This window comes from Mirounga angustirostris, unplaced genomic scaffold, assembly GCF_029215605.1.
Source record: "Mirounga angustirostris isolate CCGP_5_RB_7025 unplaced genomic scaffold, mMirAng1.0.hap1 SCAF_14, whole genome shotgun sequence".
NCBI classification, from domain to species: domain Eukaryota; kingdom Metazoa; phylum Chordata; class Mammalia; order Carnivora; family Phocidae; genus Mirounga; species Mirounga angustirostris.
Window position 1 is genome coordinate 14,102,353 of NW_026991722.1, and position 15,683 is coordinate 14,118,035.

Genomic DNA, 15,683 nt, shown 5'->3' on the forward strand with positions numbered 1-15,683 from the left:
CATCTGTCATTTTATACCTAGTCTTCCATGGTGCATTGTGTCTGAAATGAGCCTTCCATAGGAAGTTCACAGAAAAAGCTAACTTTAGATTTAGGTAATACATCATTTTCCTACTTGAAATGTTGATTTCTCTAACCCTTTTCTAAGATTGAGAAAACGGAGGGAAGGAAGGAAGGAAAGAAGAAATAGAGCTTTTCAAGTGGGAAGATGTTACCAAGTTAATGACTCTTATGAGTGAGTTCTGAGTAAGGAGCATGCAGGTGGGCCTCTTGTACATAGCGTATTAAGAAAAAGAACCTACTTTACACCTACGAATTCAGGGGGTTCTCAAAACTGCCCTCAGGTTTGATAATTCACGAGAAGGACAAAACTCACGGAAAACTATTATATTCACAGTTACGATTTATTGTAGGAAAGTATACAAATTAAAGTTATCCAAGGGAAGAGACTCAGAAGGCAGTCTAGGAAGGGTCCGGATGTGGAACTCTGGTCCTCTCCCTGTGGAGTCAGGACAGCATTACTGTTCCAGCATTGATGTGTGATGTTCATAGGGAGTACTGCCAACGAGGCTCACAAGAGCCTCGGTTGTTCAACTTTTTAATGAGGATCAATCACATTTTGTCCCCATGACTGACCTTTAATGTTCACTCCTTCTAGAGGTGGTACCTGATAGCACATGGCCTGAAGCCTCCAATATAAATCACATTATTAGACTGTCCAGTGGCTAAGGCCCCAAGGCAAAATACTCCCATCAGGCATGGCATTCCATGGGCCTAGAAGTCATTCTAGGTAGCTGAAGGCAAAGGCCAGATTTCTCTTTGGGTAAAGCTAATTCTTCACTATATAACATCCTATGCTAGAACTGATTGGAGACACCAAGTAGTCTAACTTCCCAATCAGATTCCTAGTCACTTGATTTAGGTGAGAGCATTTTTGTGTTCTGTTGAACTGGATATCCATTATATATCTGAAATTGACCAAACATAATAATGCTAGAACAAATCAGCTTTCAGTTTTGCTCACAAAGAGCAAGATATGTTAATGGAAGGGAATTTAAATTCTCTGATTAATTTTGTAAAGAGTCAGATTGCTTTCTTTAGCTTACGAAGCCATTTGTGACCTAGCTTCTGCTTACTTGACCAGCATCATCTCCAACCTTGTTCTGTCCACACCTGCCTCCTCACCTGTACCTGCCGCGTTCCCCCTGGACTCTTGACATTTACATAGGTTTCTCCCTCTGTCAGAAACATACTTCTCCTCCGATCTCCTCAGACTCCTCTTTCACCTGACTCTTACTTTTTACTTAGATTTTTAGACCCTTTATTGGGACAGCCTTCCCTTATACTCCATGTGGGGTATTTTCCCCTTCCTTTGTGCTCCCATAATTGCCTGTCTTTTCCAATGATAACACTCATCTCTCTCTCTCCCTCTCTCTCTGTCTCTCTCTTACACACACACACACACACCTGATAATTTGATTGAATTATTCACTAGGTTATACAACTCCCAAAAGAGATTTTATCTCCAGGACCTAACACAGTGATTAGCACATAGTAGGCTGTCAGTAGATATTTCTTGATAAATAGATGATATGGCGTTTTTTCACTGAGGTCTTTGGTATTATTCGTGTCTTTTATTAAAATCAGTAGAGTCTGCAACTTTTGATCTCGGGGTCTTCAGTTCAAGCCCCACGTTGGGCTTAGAGCTTACTTAAAAAAATTAAGTTGGTTATCTTTATTTTTAGCTATTCATAAATGTCACTTTTGTGTTCATTTGATCGAATTGTAATGCTACATCTGGCTTTTAGGCTATTGCTCATTTTAGTCCAAGCAGAAATTTCTATAAAGGACATATTCTTATAGATTCTAGTCAGATAGTGGTTATAAGAGGTCAGAAGTCTGAAACTGATAATCCTAAAATAAATTATTTTTCATCTGAATGAAAATACCTTTGTTTTTAATGGAGCCATATTTTGTTTTATTTTACAGCATTTTTTCTTCTTAGTCAAGGATTATGGAAGCTGGCTTGATATTGGAACAAGGTGCAGTATATAATCACATTGAAATTCTTAAGAATACAGTGAAAAATAATAACTTGACATCTTAGTAGAAGGTACCAATTTGATTTTTGAGGTAAACGTAGCAAGTAGCAATTATTTTAAGCTTCTGGATGTGAGACATGTCTCTCCAATTCTTAACATTAACACATTAGCAGATGTTTTCTTGGGATGATGTGGGGATAGATGCTAACTCTGGAGAGAACTATAGAACAGTGGGAAGGTGCAAGGGAAACTGTGAATCTGATCTGGGTTTTCAGAGTCTGTCCTCATAATCTGTCAGTCTCTTTAGAAAAATGATGCACTCAGTGGCAGTATAGATTTTGTGTCAATTTAAATTGTGTGTAATCCTTATCTGCCTCTTAAAATCTTTAATATGAGAACATTTAACATGTGAGACCTTACAACAGTGTTCTAGTATAACATGAACAAAAAGTCAGTTTTTTCTTTAACATGATTTGAATATGAATGATTGCCATAATCTGTTAAATTTCTTCTCTTTGAGAAATAAAGCAAAGTCAGTCCTTTTGCCTTTTTGTTTTCAAATGCATTCGGAGACAATACTTTTTTTTTTAAAGACTTTATTTATTTATTTGACAGAGAGAGAGAGAGAGAGAGCAGGAACACAAGCAGGGGAAGTGGGAGGGGGAGAAGCAGGTCTCCTGCTGCCCGATGAGGGGCTCCATCCCAGGACCCTGGGATCATGACCTGAGCCAAAGGCAGACATTTAACGACTGAGCCACCCAGGCGCCCGCGGAGACAATACATTTTTATAGACTGCTTTTTTTTCATTAGTCAATATTTATTTAGCACTTGTGTTGCTGGAAATTGCATAGGTTTGGGTGAGACTGTGTTAGACATTCTCTCCTCTGTTCCTACCTCTTGGCAGCTCACTTCTGGTCCTGCTTTCTTATTTATATACACGTTTGCCTCCCTGCCTCATCTGATTTGAATCTTCTTCATTCCATATGTGCCAGGCATGTAAAAGGTGTCCCTAGATCATTTTGCTTTCATTACTCTTAAATGCTTAGGGAGAGTTTTGACGTCTCTCTCTCTCTCCAGCCCTCTGATCCCAAAGTGTCCAGACAAGATAGTGGGTTAGAACATGGGCTTTAGACCAGAGCACCTGGGCTTGGACAACTTCAGCCACATTTTAGCTACGAGACCATCAGCAAGTGACTTAAACCCTCTCATCTCTCCCCTGTCTCGTGTAGTTGTCTGAATGGATGACTCCACGTGGAGCATTGAGCACAGTGCCCGGCATCTAAGAAGTTTCAGTAAAGGCAGCTATTTAGTATTGATGTTATTCTGTGGTTCTATTTTTTTATCCTTCAGAGTGTTTCCTGTGTTTGACATACATCTCCTTACTCTCTCCGATGTTTGATTAATTTTCTTTCATTTTAGACATACGCCAGAATTTTGTTTGGGACATATTCTCGTAAAATATAGTATTTTTGTGTGTGAGACTTTTTGGGGTTTTTTTGAGACTTTTTATTTTTAATTGTAAAATACAGATAACAAAATTTACCATCTTAACATCTTTTAAGTGTACATTTCAGCATCATTAAGTAAATTCACACTGTTGAGCAGTATCACCATTACCCATCTCCAGCACTGGGAGTTAGGGTGAGCTGAACTGTAAAAGGGAATGTGGGAACTTTTGGGGTGATGGAAATGTTCTCTGTCTTAACAGTGAGGATGGTTATGTGGTGTACCATGTCTTAATACTCATCTAACTGGACACTTAAAATAGTCCCATTTTCTTACATATAAATCCTTAAAGATAACTCATAAGGAAAAATAGAAGAAAAACTAATAGAAGAAAAAATAACTATCTAAAAGTGAAATTAGTAGGATATAGTATAAGTATGCTCAGTTCTTCTCTTTCCTAGCAGGGACTTAATATATAATGTTTTAAATTGATGTATCAATAAATAGCAACATAAAGATACTAATTCATGGTAAGGAGGTAACCGCCAGAAGATCTAAAAAGAGAAGTGGCCAAAGCAGTTGTCTTGAGAAGTAGGGAAGGAGGAATGAGGATTGTCGGTTTTCATCGTAAATCTTTCTCCAGTATTTTACGTTTTTAATACTGCGTGTTTGACTCTGATAAAAATTAAAGAGAAAGGAATAAATGAAATGGGAGGTCAAGAAGTAGAGTTTAAGTATAGACCACTTTTTCAAGCTTCGTTAGAAAGGAAAGGAGAAATGCAGGGCAGTAACCACATGGAATACCCTCACGTCTCTCTGAGATTTTATTGCCCTTTCATTTCACTCATGAGCGTGAAGAATGATATTATAGTTGGAAGGAGTGAATGTCCCTCAGTACATCAATTCTGATTGCCCTCTGTCAAATCTGGAGTTCTGGAGCCAGTACTGGGGCCCAAATGGAGTAAGCTTGTTTAGAGTAGAGTAGAGGCAGAGACTTACCCACAAGGTCAGAGCAAAGCTGTGCATTGCAACATAGAGTCCACATGCCCAGCAGTTGGTTATTTGAGACAGGAGTCCTGAAAGACATGATGAAGGCAGTTCAGAGACCGGGCAATCGGTTTGCATTAGGTAAAGGCAAAATAAGACAGAAGCTCGAACTTGAATAGGAGGTCTAAGCTGTCAGTCAAAGGATTGCCCCCCTGCCGTCCCACCTCTGCCACAACTGACCAACCTTTGTGTTGTGCTGCAGTGTTTAAGGATCTTCCAGCACATTATTTCATGTGATCTTTATCACAACGCTGTAAAGTAGATATTCTTCACAGTAGATATATTTAGTGTCTTCATTTTAGAGATGAGAACACTGTGGCCCATTTTAGAGATGAGGAGAGTGTGACTCGCCTGTTTCACAGACTGGTGAATGATGGAGCAGGCGCGGAGGGCAGCGCTTCAGTAGCCAAGGCTGTAGAATCCCCACTGCCCCTCACTGCCTCTACGACAGGGAATTTCCCGAAGTCTTTGTTTTGTGACTCTCATAAATCTTTTTTAAAAGTGGCTTTGTGTCTGATCCTGTGTGTGATTGTTGCAAAGGAACCATTCACTGCAGAGTTTTGATAACATACGTTTTGGATTTGAAGGAGAAAGAAATATTGATTAGGAGGGTATGAGCCAGAAGTAGATTGTGTCCTTTGATGCACAAAAGTTTTAAATTTTTATGTAGTCCAATTTATCTATTTTTATTTGTGTTACCTGTGCTTGCTTGATCCTTTTTAAAAGAGGCTTTGAGCCATTGCAAAACTTGTATTTAACATCTAGCATGACATTCTTCCTGGCACTTGCGTGGTACCTCCAGGCCTATTTCTTGCATTCCTTTACACAACCATCATGGGAATAAAGTGTTCATCAGAGCACAAAATAATTGCAGAACGAGAGACTATAGATGCATAAGACAAACATTGAGCATCATTCAAACCAAGGGAAACAGGATGGTGCATCAGCCCTCGCGGGTCGAGAATGTGTTGATGACCCTCGCTCTGCAGGACTAACCATCAGAAAAGGATGCTAACCCCATGTTTCAGTACTATAATTTATTGATGATACTTATTAAAATATGATATAATTGATTCATGCTATGCAGTGTAAAAACTATGCTGTAGAAATATTTTGTGGTAATGGTTCTTTTTGTAAAGGGAGCTGCCCTCCACACACAGTGACAAGTGCAGGTTTACCTGGAACGGTCCTGGATTATGTCTGTTGTCCTGGTGCACTCCGTCACTCTGACAGAATCCAGAAGGGACAGCAAGGTGATAAAGGCACAGCCAGTTAGTAAGTTAGGTTAAACCACAGTTCATCTCAGTCTCAGTGCTTTGTCCTCACAGATCTAACTCCTGTCAGTGAAATGGGGTGCTTGTTCTGAGAGACTTCTTGAAGGCGGGTGTAATAGGGGACTTCAGAGCTTGGGTTCTGTTCATCAGGCTGAAAGCAATGAATGATCCTGCATAAATTCCCCACATAGTCTCCTGGTCATCCCTGCTGAAATACCTCCTTGCTCTGCTGTTTGTCTTCTTTGTCTCTTATTATAACATCCAAAAAATGCCCTCTTAACAAAGGAAGATGATTGCAGACGGGAGGTGGGGGATGGAAGGGGTGGGGATGGGGAAACAAAATGAAAATCTGAGTTAGAAAAATTAGGCTTTCTAAATGGAATTGCCCAGATTGAGGCTGCAGGGGGACATTTTTGATTTGCTGCTGCTCCTGTTGAAAAGTTAGAATTCTAGAATCTTCTCTGGGTATCCTGTATAGCAGTGATGGCATGTACCGCCTTGGGGACCCATGTGGGACAGGTCTGATGGGCATGAGTGGTGCATGCATCTTCATCAGCATCTAATTTATTGCCAGGAAAAGGCTTGGATAATGGCTGGAAAATATGCTTCAAGATTCAAAGCTCTAAAACACCATATAATAGGGTTCACGTTATCAAAACTTCATTATTGGGGCGTCTGCCTTCGGCTCAGGTCATGATCCCAGGGTCCTGGGATCCAGCCCCGCGTTGGGCTCCCTGCTCTTCAGGAAGCCTGCATCTCCCTCTCCCACTCCCCCTGCTTGTGTTCCCCTCTCTCTGTGTCTCTCTCTGTCAAATAAACAGATAAAATCTTAAAAAACAAAACAAAACTTCATTATTGTACTTTTTCCTGCATTCTGTTTGTGAGAATGTTGCTTTTAAGTTTTGGGTTTCTAATTATTCCTATGTGAATGTATATATGAAAAGCTGAGATGTTTCTTGTCATGTTGCAGATATTACTAAATTTATTGGCAGAGTTTCCTTAATGGGATCCAGAGTTATTTGAATTGTGCTCCTGCGGTGGTTTCCCTTTGTGACAAATTTTATTTCTAAACTCCTTTTTATTAGTAATATAGTTAATAACTTCAGCCATAACATGCCTATTATATACAGGAATAGAATGTTGTCCTTTTGTTCTTACTACTTGATTGCTTTATGAATACAGAAATGGTGAGAATGTGTCCCAGAATTCTAGAGAGGAGTGGGAGCTCACCAACCCCATGAATGTGGTCTGCACGTATCTGTAATGGTCATAGTGTCATCATGGTGATTGCAGTGGGTTTTCAAAATAGGTTTGAGAGATTCCTCAGCTGTTCGTTTCAGGTTAACAAATAAGTAATGGGGCGCCTGGGTGGCTCAGTTGTTAAGCTTCTGCCTTCGGCTCAGGTCATGATCCCAGGGTCCTGGGATCGAGCCCCACATCAGGCTCCTTGCTCAGCAGGAAGCCTTCTCCCTCTCCCACTCCCCCTGCTTGTGTTCCCTCTCTCGCTGTGTCTCTCTCTGTCAAATAAACAAATAAAATGTTTAAAAAACAAAACAAATAAGTAATAGTTTGTTTAAAAATGAAGAGTGTATTATTAGGGCATGAGACAGTATTTATGGGTGTAGTCCAGTATGTTTAAAAATGCATCTTCAGAGCAGATTTTAGCAGAATTAAATTGAGACTCTTAAAGGAATAGACTGCAGTCAGTGTAGGCAGCTGCGCTTGTGGCTGTGAGCTCAGTGGTTCTCTGGAGAACCTTGTGGCATCAGGTATTCTTTTAACAGCCGGGTGAAGAATATCCTGCCCAGGCCATAAAACCGAGTTGGGCTGACAGAGCTACAATTTAGTATTTTCTTCTTTTGATCTTTTACACTGTATCTTCATTCATAGCGGGTCGTAAACTTCAGAGTCCTGCCCTTTATATGGCATCCTGAAAGAAGTGCATTTCTTTTTTTTAAGAAGTGCATTTCTTAAACTAGAGAAAAAAATCCCTTTGAGGTAATCTTCATAACTATAAAAACATATTTAAATTTATGTTCTAAATGTATTTGGTATGAGGTGAATAGAGTCGGCATCATCAGTTTGGTTTGATTTGATAGTGGTGTTCATTTGGCCATTGTTTCCTACGTGCACTATTGTTATACCTTATTAAAATACAAATGACAACTAAAGTATCATTTCTCTCTAGATATAATGATAACTTCTCATTATGTTCAATACTATCTTAATATCCTCCTAAATGTAATTAACAAGTGCCATAAATGCTTTTACTCTTATAATGAATACTAAGCTTTATTAAAATCAGTGATTCTCGGGATGCCTGAGTGGCTCAGTTGGTTAAGCAGCTGCCTTCAGCTCAGGTCATGATCCCAGGGTCCTGGGATCGAGTCCCTTGTGGGGCTCCCTGCTCAGTGGGGAGCCTGCTTCTCCCTCTCCCTCTGCCTGCCGCTCCCCTTGCTTGTGCTCTCTCTCTGACAAATAAAATCTTAAAAAAAAAAATCAATGATTCTCAAACTTTTTCTTCTCCAATGCATGTGACAGAGATGACCTACTTCTGTTGCCCGTTACCCTGATTGAAAAGTACAGTTAGCCTTTCAGCACCCCTTGTACAGGCTGAACAGGCCCTCCTGGTGCCTCTGTATGCCCCTCCGCACAGAGACCTGGCCCTCTGCCATCACACATGTGCACCTTGAGAATACCTAATGTCAAAATAGTGAAGGGAAGAGTGGGAACAGCTAAACTCATTTCAAGTTGAAATTGGATGCTCCTTTAACTCTGCTATGCTAAGATGATACCAAGACTTGATTGATGGAAAATACCACAAGCTGAATGGCTTATGGCTCCACTGCTTGAAGATGATGAGCTTCACAACTGTTTCCTACCAATAATGTTGGCTTAAATGAGCCCAAAGTTTGTGATTTCAGGCCACTGTAAAGAGATAAGTGATCTGTGAAATACCTTTTATAGATAGACTTCTACTAAATTTGAGGATAGCCACCTACCTACTGGTTTTATGAAACTTATTAAGAAATCAAGTCATATTTAATATTATTTATATTAAAGTAATTTAAAATGTTAAGAGTGTTTTAGGTAATTTAAAGTATTAAAAGTGGGCGCCTGGGTGGCTCAGTTGGCTAAGCGACTGCCTTCGGCTCAGGTCATGATACTGGAGTCTTGGGATCGAGTCCCGCATCAGGCTCCCTGCTCAGCGGGGGGTCTGCTTCTCCCTCTGACCCTCTTCCCTCTTGTGCTGTCTCTCATTCTCTCTCTCAAATAAATAAATAAAATCTTTAAAAATAAATAAATAAAAATAAAGTATTAAAAGTGATAAAAGGTCTAAAAGAGCAAAGTCTGGGAGACAGTAGCTTTGACTTGGAGTTTAATGAAGAAATGTATCCTTCTACCTTTGTTTAGATGCCTTGACTATAAAACTTTTACTTCCCTGAATTTGAATTTGGGTAACGTGTGTGTGTGTGTGTGTGTGTGGTTGGTAGTTCTGTTAAAGTACTTCTAACTTTTGTCAAAGCATAGGATGGCCTGCTCTAGAATGTCAGAATACTTAAACCTGGGGACAGTGACCTTATATTGGTGACAAACACACAGGCCCTGCCAGTATCATTCAGATATTTTCATGACATATTACAGTTGTTGGAGAGATCTCAAAATACCATTTATGTTCATCACTACTTCTGTAACAAATTTGTTTTTTTAACATTTGGTATCTATTTCAAAATCATTGGTGGGATGCCTGGCTGGCTCAGTTGGAAGAGCAGGAGACTCTTGGTCTCAGGGTAGTGAGTTCGAGCCCCATGTTGGATGTAGAGATTACTAAAATAAATAAACTTGATGGGGTGCCTGGGTGGCTCAGTCATTAAGCGTCTGCCTTTGGCTCAGGTCATGATCCCAGGGTCCAGGGATCGAGCCCCGCATCGGGCTCTCTGCCCGGCGGAAAGCCTGCTTCTCCCTCTCCCACTCCCCCTGCTGTGTTCCTTCTCTCGCTTTGTCTCTCTCTGTCAAATAAATAAATAAAATTCTTAATAAATAAATAAATAAATAAATAAACTTGAAAAAATCATTGGTATCTTTTGTAATTATGTGTATTTTATGTGTACATTTAGAAACATTATTTAGAGGGATCTTATGTTCCTTCCCACATATGTTCTCTCTTCCCGTAACATGTTTCTTTTTCTCCTTCTGTAGCATCAGCCAGTACGTGATTGTCATGTCTATGACCATTGTCCTGGTGTTTCTCAATGGCCTGGCACACCTGCTCACAACAAAGAAACTTGAACTCTGTGGCAAACCCAAAAGCCACCTCATATGATGTTACCGAAGCCATCATTCAATATCTGGATCCTGTTTCTCGTTCGTCTTTTAAGCCAAACTCTTATCGAGGATTCAGTAAGAAAATGGATATTGATATACAGCATATTCTGCTCCTACAAAGAAAATTTTTTGTGGAATTCTGAATTTACAGGGTGTCTGGAATAAAGGAGCTTCCATTTTCTTTAGGTCTTGTACGTGTGAAATAGTGGTTCTATCGTGGAAAAGCATAGTAAACTTACTCCATTTGCATTTTCTTCCTGTAGCTGGCAGCTCTTCTCACTGATGTTTCAGAGCACCTGTAACAGTCTGGTCACCAACTCTGCAACTCCCCATACATGCAAAGGAGGATGTGCTCCCGTGGGGGCTCCTGATCAATCCAAAAGCAATGATGGCGAAACTCGGGAGGACATCACCAGGTGGCACCGTAAATATTTATCAACTCTCAGCACTGCTTTTGCAAGTAGTTCTAACTACTGAATCATAACACTAGAAAGACAATCTTCCTGAAGCTTCAGTGGAAACCAATGCTGCCAGGTGTTTGTCGTTTTCCTTCAGTGAGCTCCAATACCGTCTTAGCGCTGTTTCCAAGGTGTTCATCGTGTATCAGCCAGGTGTGGGTTTGACCTTCACTCGTTTTTTTTTTCATTTCTGGATTCCCATTGGAATTTCTGGAGATGGAAAGGTAGAAAATGCTTGGTATTTGTGTCTAGTTCAGGGGAAAATTTTTTAAAGGATAAATTTTTAATTGTAGACTTACTATCTATTACCCCCATACCTTTTATCATGTATTGTTTCAACAGAATTCTTGAAGTCAATGGTTAACCTTCTGACCATATCACAGAAATGATTGTTAACATTGCTTATCTTTCTGGTTGTAAGATTCTAGCCCAAAGGACTAGAGTCCTCTCATTTAATTTAAATTTCCATCTGTAAACTAATTCTAACGGACAAAATATTTTAAGGGTAATTTTTATTTGGATTTTTCATAAAGTGACCTTTATATATCACTGTAGAGTTGGCCTTTTGCCCACTGTGTGCCCGTCGGATTTTGGCTGATGTTAAGCTTTGCTGGTCTGAGTCTCATTTTAAAAAAACAATTGCTTTGAATTAAATTATAGCATTACTAACTCACATTAATGATGAAGAAGCCCTCTACAAATTACTCTGTTTTTCAAATTGGCAAGTGAGTGAACAAATACAATTTAGAAGATTCGAAAATCAGTTTGGCAAAATGTGCTTTCTTAATTTCTGCTTGTGATGAAGTGTGGTTATAATTTGTGTGTAATAGTACTTCATGATATACCAGTGACAGCGCCATTGTCAGAAAAGAAAGATCGATGTCACTATAAGACCACATGCATCAGTCTGTAATATAAAATTTCTATCAACAACTAAGAAGCTGCTGTTAGCCGGTGATGATATTGGCAGATATAAAACCCATGAACTTTCACATTGTCTCAGAGGATTTTTAATCTGTTTTTAAACAAGTCAGAGAAAACTGACTTTATAAACACTTAACCATTTAGCTCCTTTTATACCTGTTTTTACCTTCCATCTTTTCCCAGATTTTCACACTGAGGGATTAATGAATATTTTATTATGGCATTGTAAAAGATGCTCAGTGCTTTACCTTTATTTTGTTCTTCGAAGCACATCTTTTCCTAATACTGTTTTGAGTCAGTATGCGCTTATAAAACAGGACTATGTACTTGCGGCCACAGGCTGACCTTGCTACACTGTTTACTAGATGCCTCAGACTCGCTTGGAAACAGTTCGCTAGAGGGGCCCTTTCTGTTTTGCAGCTTGTCAAATATCTTAAAGTGTTTTGAAATGCATATTTTTATATTAGCAGAAAAAATAAATATGATTTAAATATATTTCTGTTTAAGGCATTCACTTTTTCATTCTAACTGTTAATACCAGATCTCCAAATCAAAACTTAAGACATTTGCTGGTTAACATTTGCTTCAGTTAGGAATTCCTCTAAGAATTAAAGGGTGCATATCAGATTGAGAAAATACTGAACAAAAAAGCCAGGGACCATGAATAAATCTTGGAGGATACTCCAAGGACTTCAGAAACTAACTGCAGTCTATCCATAATCAATCAGTGTTTTAGTTCTCTGTATTATTATATTTAATGTGCACTATTTAGAACATAAAATGCTTTTTTTATTTTGGGGGGAAATAATGTTATTAAATAGTAATATATTTTCATAATAATTCCCGTAAAATGACCTAACAATGATAGAGCTGGACTACATACCTAGATACCTATTCATCACTCACAATATTGTTTCTTACCAAAAACTCATTCCAATTTCAGCCAACTCACATATTAGGAGCATATATGTCCCCCATCCCCATCCCCACCCCCTACTTTTGTACACTTGTTGTAGTAGATTAAGGATTCCTTTGCTCCCCCACCTTTGATACATACCTCTGCCATCAAAAATGTGATTTCTGATGGAGCTGGCCCAGGGGTGGGGGAAGAGTTATGGGGGTGGGGGGGGGCTGTCTCCAGATAGAGGCAGTAGCTCTGCAAGGTTCCAGCTCTCCTGGGGGGGACCTGGGGAGCTCCTCTTAGATAAATCCTAGACATCATCTGATCCAGGGGGCTGAAGGAAGTGAGCTAAATCGGCTCAGTCATTTGGAGTGGACTCCCTTTTGGCAGTTCTGAGGACTCCTTTAAGAGAACAGAGAGAATTTGGTAATTTCTCACCTTTTCAGAGTCATTCTTTATATATCTACTTTTTTTCATCCTTTGTAAAATGATTTGAAGTGGGATTGTTATGGTATGTGTTTTCAATACTATGGTAATCTCTTGTAGCATTTTTGCATCAAGGTATGTAAAAAAGGTAGATGAGATTTCTGCACTTAATACTCATTCTATAACAAGAGCATGTGAGAAGTAATGTATCACTTATTTATTTCCTTAGAGACACAAATAGATCACTATTTTTCAACTCGTCACCCTTAGAACTGCAGTATTTATTTGCCACTTAGCATTTCTCAAAGTATGTCCCTTAGAACATCAGTTCCTTGGGATTTCCAAGGAATTCTTCCTTGTATTAGGATACAAATAGATGTCATAATAAAAATGGTTCCCTGATCAAATATATTTGAGAAGCACTTAGTCAAACAAAGTTGAATAGGTATATTTATTATAGTACTTAGGGAATTTAACTTGGTCTATGAATTGTGAAGGGAAAAAAAAAAAATAGCAGTATGCCAGCAATTTCCACTTGCTTGGCTGCAAACAGACCCTCCTTCCAAGTCTCCCTTCCAACTGGGAAGCATGCTTTAGAAATGTCACCATATCCTTTCATACTTAAAACCTCAATTTGTGGGGCACCTGGGTGGCTCAGTCATTAAGCGTCTGCCTTCGGCTCAGGTCGTGATCCTAGGCTCTTGGGATCGAGTCCCACATCGGGCCTCCTGCTCGGCGGGGGAATCTGCTTCTCCCTCTCCCTCTGCCTCTCCCCCCAGCTTGTGCTCTCTCTCTTGCTCACTCTATCTCTCAAATAAATAAAATCTTAAAAAAAAAAAAAAAAGAAAAAGCCTCAATTTGTCACACTGTTTTGGAAAAGGGTGTTATATGCTTAATTGAATGTTTTCCTGAGGAAACTTTAACCCTTAATGTGGGAAAACTTTAAAATTTTATCTGCCTCTTTATAAATTGTGCCTCTTTATAAATTTATAAATCATTTAGTCTTCCATGTGGGACCCTTCAGTACTACCATACAGCATCCAGTTCGTCACAGATCATCAGATAGCTCTGATAGCATTTGGACTAGGTCTTTACACCTTATATTTTACAACCTTTACCAGAAAAATACATTCACAGCAAATATTGGCTTGTTTTCTTGTGATTTGTCACTCTAGGAGGTGGTTATGCCTTCCTTGGTTTTTTTGTTTTACTTATTTCTGTCCTGCCCTATTTTCTCTCTTCTCTACTCATGTCACTCCTCTCTCTTAGCCATGTTAGAACTGGTGTGTATACAAATAATGGATTTTCTTCATGAATTAGTTCCCATCAGTTCTTACGTTCAGTGTAGATAGGGTGTGAGTGTATAATGCTCAGCGGGGCCAATGTCTGCTTGGCATTCTGTCCTCTGGAGTAACTGCCTCCGTTGCTAACTGTATCTCTGGCAGGAGCCAAGTGGTTTCTTAGGGATCTTCCCTCACCACACTTGACTACTTTAGAGGTGCACGTCTGACCCAAGCTGGGCCAATCTGAGTTCTTTGCAAGATTTTCAAGCTAGAAAGGAGAGAAGCTTTCTAAGATTCAAAGTCCAGGAGCTATTGATAGCTAGTTTAGATTGAGATATTCTAGAGACCTTCTAATAGGTGACCTTCCATCACATGCTTACATACCCAATAAAAAGTAAGATTATTTTTACTATTATTTCTAAGGACACGGTGGATAATGACAAGTCCAAAGCTTCACTTAAAATCGTTAGTTTTGTGTATTCTTTTTACCTTCTGCTTTCTAAATTGGAAATCAATGGGACAGAATGGTTCGGTGATGTTCTTTGCAGGTCTCTTTGGCTCTGTCCTCTGCTGCCCAGCCTCTCTTGGTTCCAGCCATCTTGTAGCCCTTCCCATTCATTTCCAAAAAAATTTTGTCTGCATCTCTGTTACTTGCAACCAAGAACTTTAATTGATATGCATGCTTTGAATGTGTTTGTAAATGATCTCTTCAATGTTTAGTGCAATTTCTTTTTTTTTTAAGATTTTATTTATTTATTTGAGAGACAGAGAGAGTGAGCATGAGCAGGGGGAGGAGCAGAGGGAGAGGGAGAAACAGACTCCCTGCTGAGCAGGGAACCCGATGACGTGGGGCTCCATCCCAAGACCCTGAGATCATGACCTGAGCCAAAGGCAGATGCTTAACTGACTGAGCCACCCAGGCGCCCCTGTTTAGTGCAATTTCTAATTAAGACTTTAAAAAAAATTGTGATAAAACTTAACAAAGCCCTTACAATGTGCTGGCACTATTTAAATGCTTTACAAATACTAAACTATTTAATCCTCATAATAACCCAATGAAGTAGATATTATTAAACTCTTTTACAGATGGGAAAACTGAAACACAGGGTGATTTATAAATAATTTGTCCAAGATCGCACAACTAGTGTGAGACTGGCTGGCTGGCTTGCTTGTTTTGCTTTTACATTTTAAACAGACGGTTTCTGCCAAAACATTATAACCTGGAATCTGTGTAAAAGTATTTGTATACTTTTGCTTCTGAAAGCACAGTGTATCTAAGCAGGTGACTCTTCAGTTGTATGTGTGTAATCAGGTGTAAACAGTATAATTAGGAAAACATACTTTTGAAGTTGCCTACCCATGTGCAATTGGCATGGGGCACGCTTGCACCAGATTCTTAACATTTGAGGTGTATGCCAGGTGTCTTCCAAATGGTATATAAAGCAAAAGGAGCAAGTTTCCTCACTTATTTTTTATTTTTTTCATTTTAAAGATTACTCATTTATTTGACAGAGAGAGAGACAGCGAGAGAGGGAACACAAGCAGGGGGAGTGAGAG

General features: G+C 39.4%; 1 protein-coding gene across 10 annotated transcripts in view; it reads left to right on the forward strand.

Moving 5' to 3' along the window:
- The window catches only part of PIGN (phosphatidylinositol glycan anchor biosynthesis class N), a 110,075-nt gene extending 98,064 nt beyond the window's left edge, over positions 1-12,011 (forward strand). For all 10 annotated transcript variants that reach the window (XM_064578779.1, XM_054510275.2, XM_045886608.3 and 7 more), the window contains 2 exons: positions 1,989-2,041; positions 10,009-12,011. In XM_064578779.1, the coding sequence (XP_064434849.1) occupies positions 1,989-2,029 (41 nt within the window). In that variant the 3' untranslated portion in view covers positions 2,030-2,041; positions 10,009-12,011. The remainder of the gene's footprint in view (positions 1-1,988; positions 2,042-10,008) is intronic.
- The last annotated feature ends 3,672 nt before the right edge of the window (positions 12,012-15,683 follow it).